At 39.5% G+C, this 12,993-nt stretch overlaps 1 protein-coding gene across 13 annotated transcripts in view; it reads right to left on the minus strand.

Annotated features, from left to right (window-relative positions):
- Positions 1-12,993, minus strand: part of ATP9B (ATPase phospholipid transporting 9B (putative)) — a 115,063-nt gene that overhangs the window by 76,235 nt on the left and 25,835 nt on the right. For all 13 annotated transcript variants that reach the window (XM_083623719.1, XM_083623728.1, XM_083623730.1 and 10 more), the window contains 2 exons: positions 8,340-8,398; positions 5,709-5,760 (listed from right to left, as the gene is read on the minus strand). In XM_083623719.1, the coding sequence (XP_083479845.1) occupies positions 5,709-5,760; positions 8,340-8,398 (111 nt within the window). The remainder of the gene's footprint in view (positions 1-5,708; positions 5,761-8,339; positions 8,399-12,993) is intronic.

The following is a 12,993-nucleotide window of genomic DNA, read 5'->3' on the forward strand; positions in this document are numbered from 1 at the left end:
GAAAGAACTATGTTCACTCAGGAGATATTTGATCTGAATTAAGAAACTGATGAAGCAATTGATTAATTGGAATTTAAGCCATCAGTCACTGGATCCATCAACAGAATCATTTACATTCTAAACAATCAGCTTATGGTCCAATAGGATACCATGTATTAATACACAGTCAATATGATACCCCTGAACTCATCACAATTCCTTATTGACAAGCACACAGATGCTTTTAATCCAAGCTTGATCATGCTGCATATATTTTAGGGGTCTTATATTGACTCTGTACGTTTTAGGAATTTTTATTTTATTAAATACATTACAGAATTATTTTGCATTCACTGAGCATCATCCAGAGAAAAGGAGATATTTAAAGCATCTGCCCACGTTCTTAAATTCTAATTATACAATTTATATCCTCTTTAGAAGTAGAAGCACATCCCAAACCTTCCTTTTCTTGAAACATTTAAAAAATCAAAAGGGTTAAAACAAGCAAAGTCATCATGCGCAAGCAACAAATTCATTTTGAAATTATATCCCATTTTTGAGAATCACTGAAAACACAACAATTGTGATAGACATAATACTAACTAGTTTAAATTTATATACTGGAACTAATCAGAGTTGGAAGGGACCCTGAGGGTCCTCTAGTCCAACCCCCTGCAAAGTAGGAATCTTTCATCCAATGTGGGGCTTAAATCCATAGCCTTGAAATTAAGAGTCTTGTGCTCTACCATCTGAGCTATCCCTCCTCTTGGTGGCAGCAGGGACTTTGATAGCTTGGCACTGGAAGATTTCCAAGGACTTACACTAAAATAAATTTATAACAAAATAGCCCTTGTAGAGAAGCTGAGTCAGCAGTTATGGGAAATAGCCCTTGTAGAGAAGCTGAGTCAGCAGTTATGGATTGCAAGAGGGCAGGAAGGAATGGACTCTAATACAGCAGACTGGAGGAGCTTCATAACCTACACCAAGAAGGAAGATATTGGGCAACATCATTTCAGAATATCTGGCCTCTGCCACTAATATGGTTTTTGTGTGTAAAACTAAGTAGATAAATACATAAGAAATGAGAAATATATGCATTCTTGTTACATGAAAGCTGAAATCCTAAGTGTACTTACTAGGAAGTAAGTACCACTGAACTCTGTGAGATTTAACTGATTAAATTTTAGGATTGTACTGTAAATCTCACTAACTGTTGCCAACAGTATTTCAGAATATCTGGCCTCTGTTATTTTTTCAGTCTAGATTTAACCTGCCATTTTATTTACTTTTCTACCCTCAAAATGGTTTGTAACTGTATTTATCTCTGTGACCACTATTGCCACATGATCTCAGTACTTGACATATTGTTATCTGGTGATGCTGAAGCCCGAACCTAGAACCTTTGTGTGCAAAATGTGCAGTATACCACTGACCAATGACTCTCCCTGTATAGTCCCCAGATAATTTTGTGTTGGCCAACACTATATTAAGAACTGCTTTAAGTGAGTCTCTTAAACCAGGTGTATGCCCACATAATTCCTTTAGTTTATACAAACCTACTTTACTACTGAGATGAGTTGATTCTTAGCACTCATGTGTAGCACATACATTCACCTGATATATAAAGTACATTAACAACTTTAATGATTCTTAGACCACCGCTACCAGTAATAAGTTGCCTTAACAAAGCGCTAAACAAAACTCCACTTTAAAGAAATGTAATATGTGAGTAAAAGCAAAGATTGAACCCTCTCGAGCAATTTGGAGGCCTCTCAAGGGAAGAAGAGGAGGCAGCAGTATTGTATTAATGGAAGTCTGTTCTGTTCATGAATGGACATCACTGGATTTCCACTCTCCCCTCCTCTCTCTGTGCCCTTTCCGAATCTGCCCTGGGGGTTGGGGGAACCCCTCCGGAACAAATTTAGGGGATGTGCAAGCAGAAGAGAGGGGGGAAGTTCCATTATGCAAGTTGAACTCATTGTACTGACAAAATGATTTAGCTGGATTTCACCCATACTTATTAAGTAATACACAGCATTCATTTAGCACTGACACCCTGGGCTTCTTTGGGCGGAAGGGCTGAATATAAATTTAATAAATAATAGATATAGTGTTTGAGCATTCAAAACATTGTATATATAGGTTGGTATTTAAGTGACAGGTGTGATGTTCTACACAGAGTTCAGTTCTGACTTAACAGTGGAAGTCCCTGCATTGCCAAAATACCCCTCCCCACCCCTGCCCCTCACCCCCCGCAAAAAAAGGTCAAGGGCCCTCAGGTCCAGTAAATACCTAATAAAGTGCCACCAGCAGTCAAAAAAATGCACACCTCTGCATTCTGGCCCTTATTCTTGTGTAAATCTTGCAACATATCTAGAATGTGGGTGAAAGACACCCCTATATTGCAGCTGAAGGGCTGAGCCTGATAAAAATTAACTTGCCTAAGACCACTTTGCAATTCATAACAGGGGCAAGCTTTAAACAAAGGATTGTTTTTCCTTTTCAGCTCAGTCACTAAACTACACTAGCTCTTTAAGTATTAGCATATTAAGTATACTATTAGTATACTTTGTATTAATGCTATTATTCCACTTGAGTTTATGTATAAAACAATAGGTGGAACACATAAAAGCGATATTATTCAATGGCTTGAGATAGGTGTCAAAACATTGCTAGCCTGAGTTAAATCAAATGTTAAAACTGGAATAGGAGCTGAGATACGGGAACAGATTAAAGTAGTTTGGACAGATTGTTGGCAGTCACTCATGCCCTGAAGATAAAAGTTTATTTGGCCGTATGTGCAAAACTTCACTATAGTCATTTGTCATTCTCTGTAGCAATACATTTCCCAAACTTTCTTTCGTTTCAAGACAGGTAGGTTTTAAAATGTATGGTTTCTAAACATAATAGATATTTCCAGAACACGTGCCACAACTATTACAGCCTTATTATTCTGTAGCAGTGCTTAGAAAGAGATAGGAGGTGACACTTGAGTTGAACAGCTGAATTCCAAAGTGATACCACATTTTCTGTGCAATTTCAGAGGTTCAAAGTGTCAAACATCCTTGTGCAAAAAGCCACAAAACACTTATTTGTAATTAATTATAATGTATAAATGCACAAAACAACTAAGTAACATTTTTAATGAAATGTAACAGGTCTTCTTTCAGGTTACCTGCTACAGTACTTAACATAATTCTGTAATTTCTACAAAAAATTGGAGGCATAGCCAGTAATATAAATTCAGCCCTGCCGTTAATTTGAGAAGGCATAATCTAAGAAGACATAACTAACTACCCAGAATATATAAAAAGCAAAAGAAGTTATGTTGGTCCAGAACAACCCCCACCCCCCAGCACCACAATCCACAGGTGAGCAATATCATACAGCTACCTGTTAAGTGTATAAACACAGGAACACACTCACCACCTCCTCCTCCAGCACAGTCATGGTGAGGAGGAAGTATACAAGCTTCAGCTTCCACTTTGAATTCTACTAAATTCTACCAGAATTTTTTCTTTTTAATTTTTGTAGAATCACTTTTAATTACGGTATACCAAAATTAATCAGTTTGTTGGTTTTGATGATGCCTGCTTAAAAAAATATATGTTTAGGCAAGCTCACCTCATGTATGCAATTTTAACACTTAAAAATTGCTGGTTTTAGTTATATTTTGATAATTTTTATGTCAAAATGTTTTAAGATTTGATTTTATCTGTATTTTAAATGAGTATCTTATAGCACTTTGTGCAAGCTTCATAGAGATTTTTGTCAATTAAGCAGGGTCTAAATCTTGGTTAAATAAAAATAAATAAAATAATTATGCAACAATGTGTGGTTAAGTGAAAGCTTCTAAACTACTCCTCGCAGCTGTACTAGAAGAGAGGGGAGGGATGAGCATATTAGCCAAGGTTAATTAACCATGGCTCAGCATGACATTTAAACACAGCCACTATATGAATTTATCACATCAATGTAATATACCAACAGTGTAATCTTATGTATATTTACTCAGAAGTAAGTGCCATTGATTTTAATGGGGTTACTCCCTAGGAAGTGTTAGGACTGCAGTGTAAGACTAGAATTCAGAGCACTGCAAACCATAGCTGTCAACTTACAGATTTGAAAATAAGGGACCAGCAGCCTTGAAAATAAGGGACCAGCAGCCAAAATAAGGGACCTGCAGCCTCACCTGTTCCAGGCATTCCAGTCTTCCTGTCCTCCTGCAGTCTGGTCAAACTCATGCTGGTAGCTTCGAGAACACTGTCCAACCAACTTTGTAACCAGACGTTCAACTGAATAGAATCTGAATCACATGCACCACAAGGCCTATGCAGCCACAACTTAAGATGCCTCCCCGGCCTGGCTTTGCACTGCAAAGTTTGCAGCAGCACGTGCAACAAAATGGCGTCCAGCATTCAAAAAACCCCTCAGCTTGCATTAACTAGCCACCCCCTCCCCAGTCTTTCTTAGACTTTTTATTGGGTCAGCAACACAGCCAAGCAACACAGTTGGAGCCTCCCTCCTCCCTGGCTGGCAGGGAGGAAGGGAGAGGAGCTGCTTCCTTTGAAATTTAAGGGACATCATTTAAGGGACATCCATCAATAAGGGACAGCAGCGGGACATGGCGCTGGAATAAGGGACTGTCCCTTCAAATAAGGGACACTTGACAGCTATGCTGCAAACTAAAGGAGCAATATCTGTTGCACAGTTCCACAAGTAAACAACCAGCTTTTGTATAATCTGTATACACTAGAGATGGAGGAAATGACAAAAGAGTCCCAAGCTAAGCCGGTGGACAAGACTGCCAACTACCAGGGCACACGCCAGTTCCACAGTAGTAGAGCTAAAACAGAGGCCTGACTCTATTGCCAAGATGAAGGAGACATCAGCTCCTACCAGGAAGAGACAGGGAGTGTGGTCAAGCAGAGTTCCAACAAAGCCTGTAGCCACTAGTTCAGGGGTCAGCAAACTTTTTCAGCAGGGGGCCGGTCCACTGTCCCTCAGACCTTGTGGGAGGCCGGACTATATTTTGGAAAGGAAAAAAAAAATGAACGAATTCCTATGCCCCACAAATAACCCAGAGATGTATTTTAAATAAAAGGACACATTCCACTCATGTAAAAACACGCTGATTCCCGGACCGTCCGCAGGCCGGATTTAGAAGCCAATTGGGCCGGATCCAGCCCCTGGGCTTTAGTTTGCCTACCCATGCACTAGTTCATAAGCCAGCCAGTCACCGACAATGAGCATCAGCTCTCAAACAACATGGGTTGGGGGGGGGGGAGATGATAATGGCCTCACAGGCCCTTCCATCTTAAATCTAAGAAAAAAAGCTAGCATCCGAAGAGTGGATGTGGTAACTCCACCCTACCACATGTAGCTAAATTGTGCATTGTCTGTGATAGGGGTTACATATCAGTTCACGGAAGACTACATGGGCATGCAGTTTTATTTTCTCCCTGCCAGGTTTGCTGCCTTGTACAAAAGACATAGCTTTTACACAAATAGAATCATGATCCTCTCTAAAGCTGTATAAATTCTTTTTATTTTAGATCAGGTGTTCCTATCTACTTAAAAAAAGAAAAAAGGAAAAAAGCAGAACTACAGAATCAATCCAAGAGGATCCATTTGAAAACAGCAATAATATAAACTTTCAGTTACTATAATCACTAGTGTATATCCTCCACAAAGCATCCACAGAACAATACCAGAAAATATCAACATACCTGTTTTTTCTGAAGTTCTCAGAAACACCATGTCAGATGGAATTCGCTGATTCTGTTGGGGGGGGGAGTACAACATGTTTGTTATATATGTGTGTGTGCGTATAGAGAGGGGGGGCATTTAATTCTAAGGATTGAATCCCATATAGTCATTATGTTCATGGAACAGAATTACCCCCTCCTCTGTGTACCCCTGAACCCACCCAAATCTGTCAATTGTCCGATGGTGTTTCAATTCCCTTCCCCTTCTTTTCATTTTTTTAAACTATGTTTAACTTGCTAAACTATCAAAATGCTAAAGCTAAGTGGAGTTGATTTTGTCCTTAGCAAATAGGATAAAGGCACCGTTAGCATTTTGCCCATATCACAAGATCCATAGTTACAAATAGCAGACATTAAGTACAGTAAACATCAAAACGGCAGCACTAGTTTACGCTATCACTTTTCCTCCAACAGCCTTTAAGAATCAGGCATTTTAGACTGAGAACCCCCTCTGCACAGTGTCTTTGATCTCTGATCAAATAAATAGCCTCGCATTGCTGCTGTGAAGTATGTGTGTACACACACACACACATAAACACAGAATGATGGGAAATGCAAACCTTTAGCGTTCTACAGAGAAATAACAGTAGAGCCTATTCCAACATCTAAGAAAAGCAAATGACATGAGAATGAGTGTAGAATCTCATTTCACTCCGTCAGATTTTTTTTAAAAAATGCTGAAATTTTATTGCATATTCTAAAACCGTCCAGGTCCTTCCTATGTTGAGCAAAAAGTCTTTTTATATAGTAAGGTGGAAAGAGAGGGTACAGAAAAAATATAAATCTTACTGAAGAACATGAACTATATTGTATATTCAATACTTGTGAACCTACTATCTGCAAAACTGAGAGGAGAGGCAAAAGGCAACTTCAGAAGTCAATAAATCATTCCTTAAATGACAAACATAAAATCAGATGTGCTGTCTTTATATAGATTAACTATACATCTTTACAACTTCTCTTTTAATGTTGACATAAACCTTTTAGTCACATCTCAGGTTACTAGCGTTATCCTTTAAAACTGTTGCCCGTTAACAAGCTGAAGCTTTGACAAAAACGCAGCTCTCTCACACACCACCAGACATAATTAATCTTACCATCCTCATTACAATGGCAGGATACCAATAAAAACAAGTTCTCATATTTGTCAGTTATGAGTTCCAATTATTTGTCTTTGTAACAAAAGTAAATATTTAAAATTATAAAGTCCTTCATACTAACAACGGTTGGAAAAGATCTACTTTAGATTTGCTAAAATGAAATAAATAAAATAAGCCCTACCAATTTACTCCAATTAATTATTTGGGAGCATATCCAGCTGCAACACTGCTGGAGCTATGCAAGTGTGGACCCAATCGCCCTGATCACCCTTGGACAGGAGATCATTGCAAGTTTTATGTAATAACAAGGCATTATCAAGATTTTAAATGTGTTCTCTTGTATCCTTTGTTCAGGGTTATGACTGGATGAATCCCAAACTGGAATTAAGATTGCCAGAAGAAATATCAACAACCTCAGATGTGCAGATGACATAACCTTGATGGCAGAAAGTGAGGAGGAATTAAAGAACCTTTTAATGAGGGTAAAAGAAGAGAGCACAAAATATGGTCTGAAGCTCAACATCAAAAAAACGAAGATCATGGCCACTGGTCCCATCACCTCCTGGCAAATAGAAGGGGAAGAAATGGAGGCAGTGAGAGATTTTACTTTCTTGGGCTCCATGATCACTGCAGATGGTGACAGCAGCCACGAAATTAAAAGACGCCTGATTCTTGGGAGAAAAGCAATGATAAACCTAGACAGCATCTTAAAAAACAGAGACATCACCTTGCCAACAAAGGTCCGTATAGTGAAAGCTATGGTTTTCCCAGTAGTGATGTATGGAAGTGAGAGCTGGACCATAAAGAAGGCTGACTGCCAAAGAATTGATGCTTTTGAATTATGGTGCTGGAGGAGACTCTTGAGAGTCCCATGGACCTATCCATTCTGAAGGAAATCAGCCCTGAGTGCTCACTGGAAGGACAGATCCTGAAGCTGAGGCTCCAATACTTTGGCCACTTCATGAGAAGAGAAGATTCCCAGGAAAAGACCCTGATGTTGGGAAAGATGGAGGGCGCAAGGAGAAGGGGACGACAGAGGATGAGATGGTGGGACAGTGTTCTCGAAGCTACCAACATGAGTTTGACCAAACTGCAGGAGGCAGCGGAAGACAGGAGTGCCTGGCGTGCTCTGGTCCAGGGGTCACGAAGAGTCGGACACGACTAAACGACTAAACAACTACAACAATGGGTGACATCCAGCAGGGCCTGTTTGACTGCAATGGGCTTCTGACTGTGCAACAGGACTTTCTCTTTTTCTGTTTTCCCCTTGAGCCTCACTGTGCACCTTAAAAAGCTGATCTGGAAGGTTGGCGTACCTTCCAGAGCAGATGGGGGGCAGGCTGCTGGCATAGCATTAGATAATGCCCATTAACTACCTATTCAGCTTGAAACCTGCTCTGTGGCAGGAAATCATACAAAAAGCAAAAACTTTAAGAGCTCTTATCTGTAGTGTGTGTGTGTCCCCAATCTAAAAATATTTTAAAGTACCAACCTTTTCCACTATGATGAGATCGCCAACTTGAATGTCTGAGCTTTTAACTTGCACTTTACCTTTAAATAAATAAAAAACAAGTCAACATAAGCAATAATCAAGAAATCACAGGCACATTTTACTCCTATGCTGACTTTTGTGGGAGTTTTTTTATCAAACAAATGTTTTTAAAAACCATTAGGAAGCTTACTTAAATACAACTAGCTTTAAAATAACTGTAACATCAATATAGAATTAAATCTCTGGGAGAAATTCTGGAAGAATGATTAGAAATTTACTGCACGCTATACACTGAAAGAGAACTATATGAAAATGATTCGTAGATAGCATAGTCGATTGGCTAAAATGTACAAAATTGGAATCGGATATGTGTTGGAAATGTAAAGAAGTAGAAGGAACATTTTTTCATATGTGCTGGGCAAGCACATATTGGGAAATGATATATAATGAGATGAAAAAATGTTCAAAACAAAATCCCCCCCCCTAAAAAAGAGCCTTCATGGGCCATATTTGACAGGTAAAGGTAAAGGGACCCCAGACCAATAGGTCCAGTCATGACTGACTCTGGGGTTGCGGTGCTCATCTCGCTTTATTGGCGAGGGAGCCGGCGTACAGCTTCCGGGTCATGTGGCCAGCATTACTAAGCCGCTTCTGGCGAACCAGAGCAGTGCACGGAAACGCCGTTTACCTTCCCGCCAGAGTGGTACCTATTTATCTACTTGCACTCTGATGTGCTTTCGAACTGCTAGGTGGGCAGGAGAAGGGACAGAGCAACGGGAGCTCACTCCGTTGCGGGGATTCGAACCGCCGACCTTCTGATCGGCAAGTCCCACAGCACCACCCGCATCCCTATTTGACAGGTAGGCCCAAATAAATTATGATGTCAAGTAGAACCAATCTTACCGAAAAGCAACATTTGGTGCCAAACGCAAACCCAAACAACTAAACCCACTGATTTCCAGCAAAAGCAGTTCCACTTGGGAATTCTGACAGAACAGTGAGATGAAAAACCAATTTGGCACTTGAAATTAATTTTCTTCTGCAAAAAAGCAGTTCTTGGTTGGTGCAATGGCCATTAACACCAAGAAAACATACACTTATTCTTCAATATTAATGAAGATAAATTATAGTAAACATAGCATTACTCTGAGTGTCACCGGAAAGGCAGGTGAGTTAAACATTTAAATGAGAAACACTTATTAATACCTATTAATATGGGAAGCCTTGAAATTCATCCTCCTATCTGAAAACCTAAATTTGGCATCCAGAATACAGCTGACTCCCGAACGTATCTCAGATACTATTTATTCCCAATCATCCTGTGAACATCTTGCATGTCTACAACTTTGCTTGAAAACTACAAAGTATCATGCATGTATCCCAATTCTAAATACTTGTGTTTTTACTAAATAAGTACCATAGTGGGTAGACCCCATCTCCACTTCTGTGAAGTATTGCTCATTGTGGGGGGATAGCACTTAATGCCTCGTGATGTTGGTCTCTTGATTTATTCTCAGAATATGCCTTCCTGCCCCAAAATTCTAATTTCTCACAACACGGTAAGAGTTGTAGTTATGAGAGTGAGACCTCTGTTTTACTAAAAAGCTTCTGTAAAATCATGTATTATCAGACTGCTGCTCTGAAGTACAGAATGTGTAAATTTATCCTTCATAGCATAGTGCACTTTTTTATGAATGCGGTAACAGGGACAGTTGTTTCCAATGCAAATGTACAAATTCAGGTAAGTTTTACCCTACGCCCACTTGTTTGCAAGGGGGCTGGTAGAACATACTTGAGCAATAAAAACGATAATTTAAAACCTTAAGATGTCTATAAACAATTCTCCTTTGACTATTAGAACCAGTAGTCATTTGATAACATTTCAGAAAACATACAAATTATATAATATTACAACTTTGGAAAGACAATTTGAGAAAAACATCAAATGCTATTCATTGAATAAATTATTTTTGCAAACTATTTTTTCCTTCTAAACACATCTCACTAGCTAAAAACACTCTTCACCATCTGTGTAATTGCCAATAAAAAAGTCCAAAGCTGTCAGAAGTGACTGCATATCGAAGCTTTATAGTCCACCAAGGCGCAAGCCTTTGCCTAAAGCCGTATTGTGGAACTAGAACACAATTAAGTGTCTATCATAATTCATTACACTTGAATGGCTCAAGAAGATTGCAGTGGAGTTAAATAAATATAATCCTAGTCTATGAATGCCAACAAAAGATGTCCACAAACAAGGTAAGCAAAATTATGCAAATGCTGTAGTAGAAAGAATGTTAAGCCTCCTTTCAACATTTCTCTTCAAGATACTGTCTCTGTTTTGGTTAGTTAACCTGGTTCAAGTAAATAAATAAAAAATCCAAAAATGTGCTTATCGTCAAAAAAGCTAAACCTCTGGTTGTTTTCGAATCTGCATCCTGTCCTTCCAGCTCACAACAAAATTATCAAGGAGGTTCACATAAAAAGATGACAATTTTCTAAAACAAGCTGTTATATTCATGCAAAGCTCTGAAATTTTGGGTCAAGAAATTGAAGCAATGGGAGATCAATAGAGGAATTAGGACAGGAGCAAATAGAAAGCAGTAATTGGTGAGAAACTGACCAGGTACTGAAGAATAATAAACCTACAAAGTGCTCTTAGCCAAGAAACGTCAGTAACTGTGACAACTGTCAAATTTTAGAGACGCAAAAGCATAGTGTCACCCAGAGGGGGAGATATTAATAGTCATGCCATTGTAGCAAGAGTATTCCAGTCCAAATGATTTTGGAATCTAGGACACTCATTTTGCAGGTTTAGTCAATAACCATACAATTGATCCCAGAATAATGGATCACATGAGTGTAAACTCTTGGGTGGGATATACCATATATACTTGAGTATAAGCCGACCCGAATATAAGCCGAGGCACCTAATTTTACCACAAAAGACTGGGAAAACTTATTGACTCAAGTATAAGCGGGTTCACCACACCACAAACCTGGTGGTGGCGGCAGCAGCAGAGGAAGAACAAGCAGCCCGAAAGGGCTGCTTTCAGGCTGCTCGTTCCTCCGCCGCCAACAGCGGCAAAGGCAGAGAAGGAGGAAAGAGCAGCTCGAAAGGACCCTCACTCGAGTATAAGCTGAGCGGGGCTTTTTCAGCATAAAAAATGTGCTGAAAAGTCAGCTTATACTTGAGTACATGCGGTATGTACCTGTCAGTAATAGTGGCTGTACTTCCATTTTAATCAGAAGAGCCATGGCAACAGTACTAAGACTGTTCAAAGAAGTTACTGTACTGCTTAATGCTGTAACTATTAAAATAGCTATATTGATCTATGATTCTTTGTGAGACCTATAGCTGGTACAGCATATACTAAATGCCCATTAATTACAATACTACCTATACGATGTGGGGGAATGTTGGAGTTTCATATTAAAGACAGCCACAAGGAGCACCTTCCAACATACAAAACTGCCCCTGCAGTAGCTGCATTCCAACATAACAATAAGCTGAGAACCTTGGTTTAATAAACCATCCTGTATATGAGCTGATGCACCTGATCCAATCACACCCACTTTGATCTTCCCTTCATGCAAATGAATATACAAACCACAAAGAGAATAGCTTAGCATTATGTCTGAACTGGAACAAATAACTTGTTTCACCATGAAAAGCCATGAGAACTAGCCAGCCTTAAACCAAGAGTTGCTTGTTTATGAATCTTAACTTGTTAGGGAGAAACAAACCACAATCCTGGGTTTGGACATAATGTTAAGCTACTCCCTTCCCTGTTTGCTTACCTGCTTGTACAACCAGCAGTGATAAGGCTGTGTGTACAAGCAAGCAGCTAATACACAGTAAGGTCTATAAAGCCAAGTTTCTTGGCTTATTGGTACATGCGAACATGGTCACTGAGGAAATGCTGTCCGTGCTACATCTGTCCTAGGTCAGACATCACTAGACTTCACCCAATACCCTTAGTAAAAACAGCGTGCACACAAATGAGCTGGGAATTGGGAAAACATACTTCTGCTGGTTTTCTCCAGAAACATGATTGCAGGATGGAACTCTCATCATCAACAAACTTGCTCAGTTCAGGCGCACAACAAAAGCACAAAGGGAGTGGGGACATAAATTTAATAACTAATAACAATAAATAATAACAATATGCATAAGGGACTCATTGGGGGGTAGAGGAGAAGAGAACTTGCAAGCGTCTAGGCAAGGAGCAGAGAGGGAAAAATACTCTCTCTTCCAAGGATGGCATAAGTAGAGGACTATAAAACATGAATTCCTGGCATTGCCTTTTAAGAACTAAGGCATGAACTTCCCTTGTTATGCATCATGAGGTTATGAAAGTTTATGAAAGTTTTACAAAAGATGCCATTCCTGGGGGAACAAAATTGTTTTTAAACAAGTGTGACCTTCCATTCCTTTGTACTCATTTGCAGTCATTCTTCCCTCCATCTGCTGTTATTTCAGAACAAAGGAAAAGGGAATGCATCACCATTGCTGAGCCATTGCCAAGGCAACGGGACCAATGCACCCTGCCTTGCCATGCTTTGGTAAGTTGCACTGCTTGCAGTTCTATGTAGCAACTTTCACCCCAAATAAGTTATTGTCATACAGTGCTGCATGTGACTGGTTGGAATAGAA

Source organism: Podarcis filfolensis (assembly GCF_964270895.1).
Source record: "Podarcis filfolensis genome assembly, chromosome: 7".
Taxonomy (NCBI): Eukaryota; Metazoa; Chordata; class Lepidosauria; order Squamata; family Lacertidae; genus Podarcis; species Podarcis filfolensis.